At 37.4% G+C, this 14,867-nt stretch overlaps 1 protein-coding gene across 7 annotated transcripts in view; it reads right to left on the bottom strand.

Moving 5' to 3' along the window:
• The window catches only part of LOC126003964 (neurexin-3-beta), a 1,607,127-nt gene that overhangs the window by 1,239,781 nt on the left and 352,479 nt on the right, over window positions 1–14,867 (bottom strand). For 6 of the 7 annotated variants that reach the window (XM_049770305.1, XM_049770308.1, XM_049770307.1 and 3 more), the window contains exon 2: window positions 2,199–2,492. In XM_049770305.1, coding sequence (XP_049626262.1) covers window positions 2,199–2,492 — 294 coding nt within the window. Of the gene's footprint in view, window positions 1–2,198; window positions 2,498–14,867 lie in introns of those variants that run through there. The other variant, XM_049770311.1, reaches the window with a different exon arrangement.

The raw sequence follows: 14,867 nt of genomic DNA, 5'->3' as shown, positions 1-14,867 counted from the left end.
GTCTATTTGATTTATACTCTCTCGGCAAAGTAATGCCCCAATACAAGAGCTTTTGTAGCCCAGTCTAAACTCAGAATGAGGTCTACTGAATTATATGCTTGATGGCAGATGGACACAGTCACCTTTGAGACAAAACACATGGCCTGTAAATTGTGTGCATGTCACAGAAACTCTAGCACCCAGACCATGGATGAGCTCATAATCCTTCTGGAACAGAAGGTGCTTTGCGTATTTAGCCACCACACATGGCTGGGGAGGATCATAAGCTCTATCTCACAACTGGAAACTCTGGTGCAGAAAGGTTAAATGGCTTACCCAAGGGCAAAAAAGAGAATTTGGTTCTTAGAACTTGGAAGAGAAATTCTCTGTATTGGTTGTTTTCCTTTACTGGCTAGGACAAAAAACAGTGCTATTCTCAACTGCAGTTTAGTTTTATCCCCTCTCAGTTTAAAGGATTTAATTGAGACCCATTTATGTTTTCAAAAAGAAGGGTGTTTAGTAGAAATAAAAATGAGCCATTCCCTACCTAATTGGAATCATTCTAGATTGACAAGGAAGTGTGTAGGTGAGAGAAAAATGGAGTATATGATGATAACAGTGACCTGATTATGTTCTAAAGAATATGAAAACTCATTTCTCCAATGACTAGTGACAAAAAGGTGTTACAACATATCCGACAATCAAAACTAGCAGAATATTTTATATTTTGCTTCACTATCTGCAACTTAAACATACCAAGTACTTATATGTTAGTATATGAAATTTGACCAGAGCACTCTTGAAAGTAAAAAAAATCTCTCTTCTGATTAAGTAGGTATGGGTAGGTGAGGAACTGACAATAGGGTTTTTGGGCCTTGAAAGAAAAATCTAGATTATGTAATAAAACATGGCCTCATATAATCTGGGAATCAGTTTTGTGCTACTGAAAATATCATCAACAATAAAATAGATTCTTACAACCAGGTATCTTGCTGAACATAATGAAGAGTGAAAATGCATGTTTCAGATATTTCCCAAATCCCATGTACTTCCAATGTTTACAAGTCTAGAACAGTGTTATCAGACAGAAAACATGCAAACACTTCTCAATGCTTATACTTTCCTTTTGTTATGAAAAGACATGAACTCATTCCTATTGCAGAAAAAAATCTGGGAAGCACTTCCTGGATATTTAGACAATGTTTTCTGATTGATAGGGGTCAATACCTTCCAATTGGGTTTAATGACAAATTCAAAAGCAGAAACCCCAACTGTGAAGAGCAACCAAAAGGCAGCTTCAGCCCAGACTTTCACTGTTACAGAAAATGCTTTTCTCCCACTGCTCTGGGATAATTGTTATTGTTCTTATTGTTATCACTGCTATGGCTTATGAGATAGCTTTTCTTGGCTGTGGCTCTCTTAGCATGTTGTCACCTGACGGAGTTGCCTGCTTAGAAGCGGCAAGTGCTGGGAGATCTCAAGCACGGACAGAACCAGGAAAGGCTTCTCCAAAGTTGACTTTTTTATTTGGGTCCTTCCACTTGCCAGGCCTCCCAGTCAAATGAAGAGTCTTGGAGGTAGAGAGAGGGGGGCAATAAAGGAGGAACACCATACCAGAAACAGAGAAACAGAGGAATTCAGAAAGCTTCCAGCTAATCCATTCCTGGACTAAAAGTGAACTCAGAAATGGAAGAGATAAAAATGGGAGAGAGGTGGTAACATAAAAAGGAAAGAGAACAAAGAAAATAAGTTTTTCTGAAGAGAATTAAAATTATTACATCATGATAATGGTTAACTTAATTAAAAGGGGCGAAAAACATAGTCAAGGCATGAGTAACTCTACCAAACTGCAGAACTAAAACAATGCCCTAATTAAATTTCACAGTAATACAACAAGCTTCAAATATAATGAAGAAAATGATAGAAAGAAGAGCAGGATAAAAGGAATGAATGTACTTATAACTTTTATTATTATCTCTACAACAGATTGCTTTTTTTTTTTTCCATCCATAACAAGCACAAATGGAGACTTGAAACCTGGGGAGTAACAGATTTTAATAAGCTTCCTTGTGAAACTGCAGAGACTGGGAGAAAGTTAGACCAGCAGATCCAAACCCATCTGTCTTCCCCTCTCTACCTAACCCGTCACCTGTTGTACCAGCCTCTACCTGACTCCCTTAAAGATGAGCCTCCAGGCTCCCTCTGCACTCAGCCATTACCTGCCGGAGGTTGCGGGTCACTTTGACATCGTGCCAGGCGTTGTCGTTAAACTTTCCATTCACAGGCTCCACAATGGCCTCAAAGGCCCCGGAGCCCAGGTTAATGACCAAGGAGACCGCACCATCCTTCAGAGCCAGGTTGACATAATCAGCTGACTTGCCGGTGTGCAGAATGAGCCCGTTTCTCTGCCAGGTCTTGAAGGAGAGAGTGATCTCATCACTGCTGCTCTGGATGGGGTTCTGAGACAGGTCGTAGCACAGGTACTCGGAGCCCCTGAAAGTGGCCACATTCTCCTCTCGGGCTGGAGAGGGAAAAGAATAAATAAAAAGAGAGAAGAGGACAGCTGTGAACAGGGATGAATCACAAGTATGCAAATATCAAAGAGAAAACACACCATGGCCCCTGGCAGGAAGCTGAAATGAAGCTAAACACTGACCCTCAGTGAAACTGGTATTGAAACATCAGGAAAAGCAGGAGAGAAGGCAATTGCAGAATGCCCATAACATAGGGCAGAAAGCTAATGCCAGCAAGCAGTCTTTATGTCACATTTTCCACAAGGACATCAGAGAAAACTCTGCCAAATGGTGAAGCGATGCTTCCATTGCCCTTGCTTCTATGATGGCAATTAAATGCTTGTAGAAGAACAAGTTTAGAGTGGATGATGAACTGTTCTGACAAAGGTTTCTTTGGCTCTTGCTGCATTTTATTGACCAATAACTAAAAATCAATTACCCTGAAAGACCTGGCTCTGAATTCTATTCATCAATAAGCCAGACTTGGCTGCAATGTTGAGTCCAGAGCTCTATAGACAGACAATGACTGGGATATTTAAGAGGGAAATGAACCTGAGAAAATGATCAGGTAGAGGAAGAAAAGGGAAAGGAATGAAATCTGGTTCTAGGTCTTGACAATATAGCAATCCCTCCCTTAGACTCTGCTCTGGGCTTTCCTGCCTGAACCTATGAACATAACCTTCCCACAGTACATAGTGTAGACATTTCTCCCAAGTACATAGTTTAATTTATATTCCACTAATGCCTCTTTATCTTTCCAAACTATAATTTAGTCATTTGACCCTTTTGATTTTCTGCTTATGACAGGAAATCAAGTCAGTTTTTAGACTTGTGTGAGATATTCCCAAGTCTGCCTCTCTAAAGAGAAACCATGCTGGGCATATATCTACCAAAGAACCTGAGATATAATCAGGAGGTATATCACAACCCTTGGAAAGAGCTTAAGTAAAATAAAACATTTTCTCATCATCAGTTTAGAGACAATTACTCTTTCAATATGAAAAGTTGAGATCACAATATACTATTAAATGAGAACTTTAAAATGTAAATTTTAATTTCATGTCAGGACACTTAGATGAGATAAATATTGTCACATATGTTCCTGAAGAACTCTGTGAGATCTGTTTATTTTCATATTTCCATTCACACAAGCACTATATAAATAAAAGGGCCTATGCCTTTTAAATGACCATCACAAATAAATAAGTAGCAAATACCCCCTCTACATTTAACCCATTTAAGATTAATTTTGCCAAAAATAATCATAAAATAAAAACTCATGAAGCAGAGATTTGTCACTATCTATATGTTGAAATAGATCATTCCATGCTATAGGACCCTGTTCACTGTCATGCTCTAATTTCTGAAGAAATGGCCTTATAAAAATACAAACAAACAATATTTTTTTCAGGAGAATGGAAGAGAAAACCAAATTCAGTTTAGTTTAGCACTACTGAATTCTTTTCCTACAGACCTCAGTATGCACAGATTCAACTACTATGCCTGACTTTGGCACTACTGCACATATTGCATTAATGGGTGGCTTCTATAAACATTTAAGTTATATATTTTGTGCTCCCACTGGACTGAGATAAATGAGCAGAGAAACAAGCACCCCTGAAAAGAATCTTAAATTAATCATGAAGCACCATTCAAAGGGGCAAGTTTGACAAGAACAGAAAAACCACTAGGATACTATTTAATGTGCTACAGGATGCTTAATATTTTCATATAATTAGAACAAGGAACCTGTCAAAATAATAAATTTTAGAGCTATAGCGGATGTTAGAGATTAGCTGATTTAATGCCCTTATTCTATTAAGGAAGGAGCTGACAATGAGGAATAAGCAAGGTATCTGAGACCACACACTTTTGGCATCTTTGCGCTTCTAGTACCTCTGGAGGTTTTTCTAAATATCAATTATCTTTCCTTGTGCCATCAGTTAGATATCATATGTTCCAAATTCTACTTCTCAAAGTTTATAAATGATACCATGGAGCAAAGCACTAACATAGAAACCATTCCAAATCTTGGTAAAACGGAGCCAGAAATCTACTCCCCCAACTTACATAAACATGCTCACCAGAAAAAAAAGAAAGTTTTCCAGTCCTTCCTGGAATCTGAGAGCACATAATAATTTATTTTATGTGGAAGGCCATAGAGAAAATAGAACATCAGTGTGCAGCACCAAATATTACAATGAATAAACCAGAAATCAAATCCATGTGAGAAAAATATGTAATAGCACATTTATGCTAATTATATGCAAATATGCCCATAGCTGTCCTTTGCAAATAGCCAATAAAGACTGTTCCAATAGTTCACAGCCTTTAGGCTCTACCCCATTGAATAAAGACTGTTCTCTGCTACATCTCCCTTGAGCCATGGTAGCATCATCCGGGTGCTAAAAAGGTTCTCAACATATTCAACAAACAACAAGCAAGTGAAAGCTCTTCTTAGAATCATAATCTACAGAATCACAATTATATCAACTCATGGGATATTTTCCTTGTAATGATTTGAGGCAGAAGAGGCATTGACATTGGATGACCTAAACTTTAATTGAAAATGGAAGGAGAATACAAAAGAAAAAAAAAAAAAGAATTTGGAAGGAGATACAATGAAAACTATGAAGAATTTTTCCTTCATATACTCTCTGAACTAATGTTTTTTTTTATCTTTGGAGACCCCAATCTGTCTTAATTTCCTTCTAGGGCATAAGACTCCACACAGTTTTTCTCATCACCTTGAAAATCATACTAAATTCACTTAAAGGGGCAAAATAAAAGAGACAGATACACATTCAGTTCTCTAAACCCTCCATTAGTAAACATAATACTGTCCAAAATTTGTTCTCTATACTTGGTGTTTCCTTTCCCCAAGAAGGAGACTGAAGACAAGGCAGTCACCTTGTACATATTCAAGCTAAATAGGTAGAGAAAATGAATGCAGGGGATTACGTAACTCAGCACACAACAGCTTAGCATAAAGCTTACAGCTTGGCAAGAAGGGAGGTACTGACAAGGCTAATGGACTGTTTAAATTCATTTAAATTATATCATTCCAAATTATACGATCAATGGCATAAATGTTAAAATAAAAATGTTATTATGACTGCATAAAAATAGGGCTCAACTCTGTATAAAAACATCATTTACCATTATTTGCACATATCTAATTGACTAAACACTAGATATAATTTAGATATGTGTAACTTTTGGCTATCTTACAGAAGATACGTAAAATACTACCATTTAAAATGACTTATTAATCCACACACTAAGTATGAATATGCATAGCATATACTTAACATTAGTAAACATTTATTTAATTATATTTTCACTCTTTACCCAAAATGTCCAATGAAATATATATCTCTGTTTCTCTGATAATTTCCAGAACAGTTTAAAAAAGTCAATGCAATATTTTTCCACTATGCAACGTAAGAAGAATGGAAGATATAAAATTGGGTCAGTGGTTCTTGATAAGTTTGTACCTTAGGAACCAAAAATAGGCTTTGATATTAAGAAATTTGGACTTCAATTGGAAGGTCATAAATAACAACTACATAATTTTTACTAAAAGGGAAGAAAGCCTGTTTAGTTTTTATTTTTCAAATATTATGAACCAGGCTTATACTGAGTTATCAAAAATTGAAAAGAAATGAAAAATGAAGAATGACCTTGGATAAACAATATCATGGCATCCCTAGGACTGCTTAAGATGAATTAATAATATAGAGATCATGTGAGGTTAGCTTTGCATTTTACTGGGTAAGAAGAAAGCAAAAAATATTCTAGAAACTGAAAAGCAGAGGTACTGGCAAATCAGAGATCTCAAGAAGAAAGTCAGAGTTTAGACTCACCAAATTAAAAACTTAATAAGTTAAAACTGAGGTCTGGCACCAAAATTATAATAGTTTGTAGGGTGCTTCCTTGCAAGCAACAGATCCATATTTGATCCTCACTTTTCATACAGTTATAGAGCATGCCAGAAGTAATTCTTAAGTGCAATGCCAATAGTAACCCCCATGCTTCACCATGTATGTCCCCCCAAACTAATCACCTAAAAATAAAATAATAAATATAAAATTAAGAACAAGGATAAAACAATAGACATGAAAAGGCTCAAATAAAATAATGCCATAAATGGATAAAGAAGAATTCTAGGACCATTTTCACTCAGAAGATCAGAGATTTTTAAATGCCATATATTTCCAAATGTTTTCTTAATCATTATTTGCATTATCTCAAATTTGTCTGGCAGCTTTGATGTGATATTGTCAGAGCAAGAAAGCAGAAATATAGTTTAAATAATTTATTCAAGAGGGTCAGAGGTATTTATATTAAGCCAGAACTTAATGCACTGATATTCATTCCATGACTTTTGCAACTATACTACACCAATTTACCAGGATTTCAAATAATTTTCAAAAAAGCAGTAGTATGAAGTCAAATGTTAAAAGGTGTAAGTATTAAGCTTGATAGGTAAGAGTTCAAGCAGGAATTGAGGTATGGGCTAGTCTTATACATACAACAAGTGGGGATTGGGGAAAATCAAATTCAGAAAAATCACTTCACCGCCATCAAAATATTTTTAAAAACAACTTAAAATACTATTAGAAATGGCCTAAAATATGACTCAGTATTTTACTCTTGGATATCTATCCCCAGGACAGAAAAAAACATTTATTCAAGGGGGCATATGCATACTGCTATTCATCACAGGACTCACTACAATAGCTAAGAGTTGGAATCAACCTAGATGTCCAACAACAAACAAATGGATCATGAAGATGTGGTACATATATGCAATGGAATACTATATAGTTATAAGGAATGATGCAATCATGCCATTCACTGTGACATGGATGAAACTGGAAGATACTATGTTAAATGAAGTAAGCCAGAAGAAGGTTAAATCTGGGATGATATCACTTATACAATGTATTTAGAATAACTGCATAAAGGAATGCTATGTTTAAATGCAAATTGTCTAGAAGACTCTTGGGCCCAGAATATAGTGAAGATAAAGAGAGAAAGTGAGTAGAGAATGAAAAAGATAGATTTGTAATAAGAGGGGTAGGGGCCAACTAGTCTCAGGGGCATTAATGATATTAAGAAAGGTGATAACTAGGGCCAGAGTCATAGCACAGTGGGTAGAAAGTTTGCCTTGCACATGATTAATCTGGGTTGAATTCCCAGCATCCCCAGAGCCTGCCAGGAGTGATTTCTGAAAACAGAGGCAGGAATAACCCTTAGTAACCAGCCATGACCCATAAGCCAAAAATAAATAAATAAATAAAGAAGGAAGGAAAGAAAGAAAAAGAAAAGGAAAAAAAGGAGAGAGCAAAATACTCAGACACACAGTCAACAACAATGAACTTATGAGACCCAAACTTTTAACAACCAAACTTAAAAACATGTTATGATGGTAGGCTGTGGTTGGGGGTGGGGGTATGGGATGAACTCTGGGAACATTGATGGAGAGAGGCTGACACTGGTGGTGGGATTGCTGCTTAAACATTGTCTAAAATTTAACTACGAATAACTTTGAAAAGCACAATCCTTAAAAACAATAAAAAAAAAAAATAACCTCAACAATCTAGCCTTTCTGCAGTGGCTAAACCCACTTGAGTAGAATTTGTGCCATGCCAGAAGAGAAGTGGGAGCTCTGAGATCTGTGCAAAACTGTTCTCCTCTTCTAATCCTTTGTCTTTCAATTGACCTTCCTGCAGTAGCAAGGTGGTTCAGTAGGCAATGAGACAGATACAAGACAACTCTGGAACTAATGAGGCACAAAAACATGAACCACTGCTGTCTTTTCTGCCAAAGCAAGGGAGACCCTGTGGTTCCAAGTCAGCCTACTTTCTCCCTTAGTTCACAAAATTAGCAGTGATAGTACTTCCCTGCCTCTGAGGCAGCTGAAATAAGAGATTACATGTTCTCAAATTCTGAACTCATGCATCACCCAATGCTCTGGCCTCTGCTTTCCAGGTAAATAAGCTCTGAAACTAAGAGGTACTAAACCTAAGGCAGGAACCTAGTACAACAAATCCAAAATAAATGCACCATTCTATAACTGCACAGCTCATTTAAGGGAACTACATATCAATTTGATTTTTGAAGCTGCCTTGAGATAAAAGAGCAATTTGGGCCATTTTTTGGCAATAGAAGAAATGAAGGCAAATGCAAGATGGTGTAACTTTTCCTTCTCTATGGAAACAGCAGGATTCTTAGCAAGAACCTGACATCCAGAACTTCCATCTCAAGGGGCCTCTTATGAACTGAGGGTAGCGCAGACATCCAAATTAGCAATTGTTTTGTTTGATAACTATATTTGCAAAAACAAGAGAAAGGCAAAAGTTCCTCCTGTGAAGTAAATTCTCATGTGCACCACCTAACCGTGTTGCCTGCTGGAATGAGGGTAGGCACACGTTGATTGAAGAAGAAAAGCAAAATATTACAGCAGAAACTGCACTCCTGCATTTCCCTGTGCCATTTCACTGACAATGTATTCTAGAGCTAAACAAAGCATTTGGGTAGATCAGACTGCAAAGCTATCCCTGGAGGACAAATGACAGATCTTCTACCTGCCACCTTCCAGCACACAGATTTTTTAAAAGCAGTGCATAGGCAGACAGCATATTGTGTCACTAAGAGCAATTCTACATGACAAAAGAAAATACATAGGGAATCTGACCTCCTGAGGCCATTTCCAGCCCTGATCCTCAGACTCTCTGTTGGAATGATGCAGCAGAGAAATAAATGGACTTTTCCATGCTGCCTGGGTCACTCACTTGCCTGCAGATACTTCTTGAAAGTGATGAGAAGGAAAATAGTAAATCAAGTTGTCACTTGGAAAATAAACAGCCAGTGTCCTGGCGAGAGAAGCTGCCTCAGTCCACAAAAAACTGGCCTGGAAAACCACACTTCACTGAAATCACTAGAAAGCTAATGACATCCTAAACATTGCCTTGCTCTCAATTGCATTACAATAAATGTCAAAATTTTGGTTTATTCGTTTAAGAAATAAGTATCTTCAAGTACCTACTGTGTGTTTGGTGATATGCCAAGTACTAAATGCACTGAAGTTGCATTGCAAACCTGGGATTAGAAATAATTAGTCAACATTTTGCTGAAAAAATATTTTAAGGGACATTCCTGAGGTGGACCTACTAAACTAAGAATGTTTCCATGACATAGATTGCATTGGCAAGGATAACATGGAGCAAAATTTAAAAAATAATGGTAATAAATTGAGTAGACTTTGGTTGGATAGCCATTTCTAAAATATACCTATTTTAATAAAACGTTAGCTTTTGAATAAACTTTTCAATCCTTGGTTTCCTAATTTTCAATGGACGACAAACTGTATTATTTTATCAGAGTTGCTGTAAGACATGAAACAGAAACGTATACCCATTTCTAGCTTTAGATACATAGTTGTTGCTCTTGTTATTATTGTCACCACTGTTAAAGTTCACATGAAACAATCATCACAATTCTAGGTAGGACATGTTGAATGGATGATATAAGCAAACATGAAAGCAAATATCTGACTTTAGGAGTTAGGAAAGGTTCAAACCAAAGGTCAAACATTAGTTGTATCTTGGGCTGTCAATAACAGTTCAACATACAAAAGCTTATTCTAACTTAGATTTCAGCACTATATTTATTAGAAAAGCAGAGAGTATTCATTAAACCCAATGTGGCCAGATTATCAGGCATGTTGAATGCAAACAGGCTCAAGATGCATACTAAAAACCTTAGATGCATAATTCTGAAGTACTGGGGAAGAAAAAGCAGCAGAGAGAAAATTCGGCTTGTGAGCACACAATTATACTTGTATTAAACAGGGGACTCAGTAGGTGAGAACCCCCAAACAAATGGCTAAAGTGGTAAAAAGGAATACAAAAGATCTTTCCATGATAAAGTGAATATTGCAAGAAAATATAGCCTGAAAAAATTGTGTTGCAAACCTGCCTACCCACTTATAAAAATTAATGTACTTTTGATTCCCCCTTAACCACCAGATTCCTAAGAGTCAAACTGTAATCATGCTTCTTTTTCTTGTTTTATTGGTAAATCAGTCCATCAAAGAAGCATGAAACACAGTGTGGTCAACCTTGGAAAGAAAAGCCATTTCGGGGCCGGACGGTGGTGCTAAAGGTAAGGTGCCTGCCTTGCCTGCGCTAGCCTTGGACGGACCGTGGTTCGATCCCCCCGGTGTCCCATATGGTCCCCCAAGCCAGGAGCAACTTCTGAGCACATAGCCAGGAGTAACCCCTGAGCGTTACCGGGTGTGGCCCAAAAACCAAAAAAAAAAAAAAAAAAAAAAAAAGAAAAGCCATTTCCTGGTCCATGATTACAAGAGAAAACTTGAATCCTGTTCTCCATCAGGAAATAGTCTTAAAATAACATTTGGGGAGGTTTCCTTGTTTTTTGTTTGTTTGTTTGATTGATTGATTTTTGGGCTATATCCAGTGATGCTCAGGAGTTACTCCTAGCAATGCACTCAGAAATCGCTCCTGGTTTGGGGTCCATATTGTACACTGGGGAACTAACAAAGGTCCGACCTAGATCAATCATGTGTAAGGGAAACGTCATGCTAATGCGCTATCGCTCCAGCCCCTGTTTTTGTTTTTGTTTTGTTTTTACTTAGTTCTAATTAAATAAGTGTCTCTTGGTAATAGGGTAAATGTCAGACACCAATAGATCCATATTGCTTTTTAGGGGCCTGATATTCCTATGTGAGCTCTCTCTCCCTCTCTCCCTCGCTTTCCTTGAGATTTCTACAAGAATTGTGAGTTCTCTCTAGGTTTCTTCATGCAGTAAACCTATCAGGTTATACTATGCCTCTGTAGAACACTTGTGTTTTTTCTAGTTCTTTACTTATGACCACAAGTTTGAGTTTAATTCACGGTGCTGTACCTGAAGGGGAAATCAGAAGAAAGACCAATAAATTACATATCAAAATATAGTCTATAATCCAGTTCATCAGCAATAGAGCTGTCGCTTGGATCCCTGGGTTTACATCACTTTGACTCTTCTATTACATATTTGACTTAAATATTTCATAACTTCAGACAGATTTTGGATTGCTTTTCTCTGAGTGCAAGGTAATAGACACATCTGGAACTATATAACATCAATGATATGCAAATATATAAATTAGATCAGTAATATTAAAGCTAGCTCTGGACCATTGTGGTTACAAAAATATACTTTTCAAAGTTACATCAAGGATAGATGTGATTAAAATGGTAAATCAGGGGCCAGTCAGGTGGCGCTGGAGGTAAGGTGTCTGCCTTGCAAGCGCTAGCCAAGGAAGAACCGTGGTTTGATCCCCCGGCATCCCATATGGTTCCCCCAAGCCAGGAGCAATTTCTGAGCACTTAGCCAGGAGTAACCTCTGAGCATCAAACGGGTCTGGCCCAAAAAACCAAAAAAAAAAAAAAAAGGTAAATAATTTAACTGAGCTCATCTTCCTGATAATAACTTTAACTTGTAGAATGAATTTGGAAGTGGCCCAATAAAAATATTTTAAAACTATGATTAAGCACAAATCTTTATGTTCTTTTACCTTTGACCCAGTTTAGAAAGAATCATTATGTTTGTTAGTTTCAAATTACTTCTTTTTTCAAAGTTAGATTAAAACTGAGGCAATTAAAGTCTATGTTCTAGCAACTGATGAGAACAAAAACTACCAGGGACATAGAGTTGGAGCAGAGAGAATTGAGAAGTATAGTTTTACTACAAAAAATAACAATAAAAATATACACAGTATTCTAGAGCAGAAGGCAGCTTATATGACTCACTTTTTATAGTGTCACATACAGTAACCCTGTAACCCAAAGTAGAAATTAATTGTAGCCACATGCATTGTTCAGATGTTGATGTATGACACTCCACTCCAGTAATGGCAGTTGGGTAGTTGGACTTGGAACCCCATAATGGCATTTTGACTGGGATACTCCCTGTCCCCTGTAACTGACAACTACCCCTGTCTTATAGTATAAAAAGGAGAGCCTGGTAGTTTGGCGGGGGAACCCAGGGAAAAGACTGCAGCTGAGCCTGCTGGCCCACAGGGGTATCTCTTTCTCTCTTTTTTCTTTTCTCTCTCTTCTCTCTCTCCTCCTTCTCTCTCTGTGATTGTCTCTCTCTCTCATTGCTCTCTCACTCTCTCTTTCCTAGGCTACTAAGGTGATAGACCCTGGTCATTACAGAGAAAGAAATAAAAAACTCGTTGGCCAAAGGAAAGTACAGGAGCTAAGATAACTTGCCTTGCATCTAGTCCATCCTGGTTCAAATCATAGAAACACATAAATTCCCTTGAGGACCACTAGGGGTCATTCATAAACACAGAACCAGAAATATCCCCTGAACACATTTTTGTGTAGCCCAACTCCTCTTGTCTTCCGGAAAATACTAAGGTCACAGATTTTGTGAAATTTCCTTGCACAGGCTGATCTGAGTTCAATCCTCAGCATCTCATATGGTCCCATGAGTTCAGCAGGAGTAATCCATGAGTGAAGAACCCAGAAGTAATCCCAGAGCACCAAAGATGTGGCCCCAAAACAAACAAGTAAATAAAATATTTACCCTTCATAGTCTCTCTTATAGCCATGATTGAATTAGGTAATAACATCACCATATCAGAAGAAACCTTGGCAGATAAATGAATGTGTACATACAATCTGAGTAAATCATTTAAATGCTCATATTAGTAAAAGTTTGTTCCTCTAAATATCCAGAGAAAGATGATGCTTTTGTTATGTGAAAGTTTCTATAGATATACTAGGAGCTCAAATGCTTATGTTCCCAAAGAGAAAAAATATCTAAAGATCATCAAGTCTCATTTGGAAAATAAAGAAGAAAATATAAATACTGAAAGACTGCTTTACTATTTTTATTTATCCTAGAATATATAGAAAATAATAAACATTAACTATGATTGTCTAACAAACTGTATCTTCACTAAATCATACTTATATGCATACACACAGAATGATCATTAATTCCTATATGTTACAGCTATATTTATATGCATCAAGAATAGGAAATAAAAAGGTAATCTCATCAATTCAAGTACTATTAACTTACAGGTTAAAAAAGAAGATATATTCAAAGATATATTCAGAGACATATTCAAACAAGAGTCTAAGCAAAAATGGCAAAACATTCTATTTTTTTCAATCGGGACACCACTAAATCATTGTTATAATATTCTCTGGGGCCGGAGAGATAGCATAGTGGTAGGGCATTTGTCTTGCATGCAGGACAGTGGTTCAAATCTTGGCATTTCATATGGTTCCCCGAGCCTGCCGGGGGTGATTTCTGAGCTTAAAGCCAGGAGTAGCCCCTGAACACTGCTGGGTGTGACCCAAAAACCAAAACAAACAAACAAAAAAAAATAAAGAAAAAAAATAATATTATCTGTAGTTTTGGTATGAAGTACTTCATATTTTAAAAAGGTTTAAACACCTAGATCATTCAGATAAAATCCCAAGCAAGTCTTGAATAATTTATGGATATCAATGACTCAAACTCATACATGATAATGAGCAGCCATTTTCACACCACAAAAAATCTCCCATATGTGCCAAGATATGTTCCATAGCAGCTTTAGAATTAAAATATAGTTGAGTTGGTCATGATAACTCAAAGGTGACTTGAAAGCCCCCTTCCTGCCCTCCCTCAATTACCGTCCCCCATTTCCTTGGGGATCTATAGCTCTGAGTCTTAGCATCACAGAGTTCCCAAGAACCAAACAAATTGAGGGGTGACAGCTCTATGGCAGGGCTCAAGATATGTCACAAGTACATCTGCCATAAGGTTTCTGCCCCATGTTTATCCAAGGCAGAACAAAATCATCCTAGCTCTTTAAGAAGCTGCCCACTGAGAAATCTGACTTTAGCCCATCCTTTTGGCCTCCCCCAGAGCCCTCAGCCCAGTTCCGCTTTTGTTAGCACCATGGGCTCTAGCCTGCATGTCTAGACAGAGTGGCTTGTTAAAAGGTCCTGGAGTCAATGCCTGGACAAAATCAATAAAGCTTTTGATGACACAATGAAAACTTTCTATTTTGTTAAATGCAGCTAATCTGCCATTTCTGTAGGACTCTTAAAGCTTTCAGTGGTAAGCACTAGAGCCAGGGTGATTAAAAACCTGTTCAGAGACAAAAACCAGGGAGCTTTGCCAACAGGGAAGTAAAAAGCCCCCAAACCAAGGCTGTGTCTTTTTTAATAGAGAGAACACTTCCTTTTCCTCCCAAGGGAAAAACACCAGCAGTGAAGAGATGGGGATTGGTACAGATAAAAATTAAAACCACCCCATTCTAGGACTCTCAGGAGCAAGTAATGATGTCAAGGGCCT

The sequence above is a fragment of the Suncus etruscus genome, chromosome 3 (genome assembly GCF_024139225.1).
Source record: "Suncus etruscus isolate mSunEtr1 chromosome 3, mSunEtr1.pri.cur, whole genome shotgun sequence".
NCBI classification, from domain to species: domain Eukaryota; kingdom Metazoa; phylum Chordata; class Mammalia; order Eulipotyphla; family Soricidae; genus Suncus; species Suncus etruscus.
This window is presented reverse-complemented; position numbering and strand designations above follow the sequence as displayed.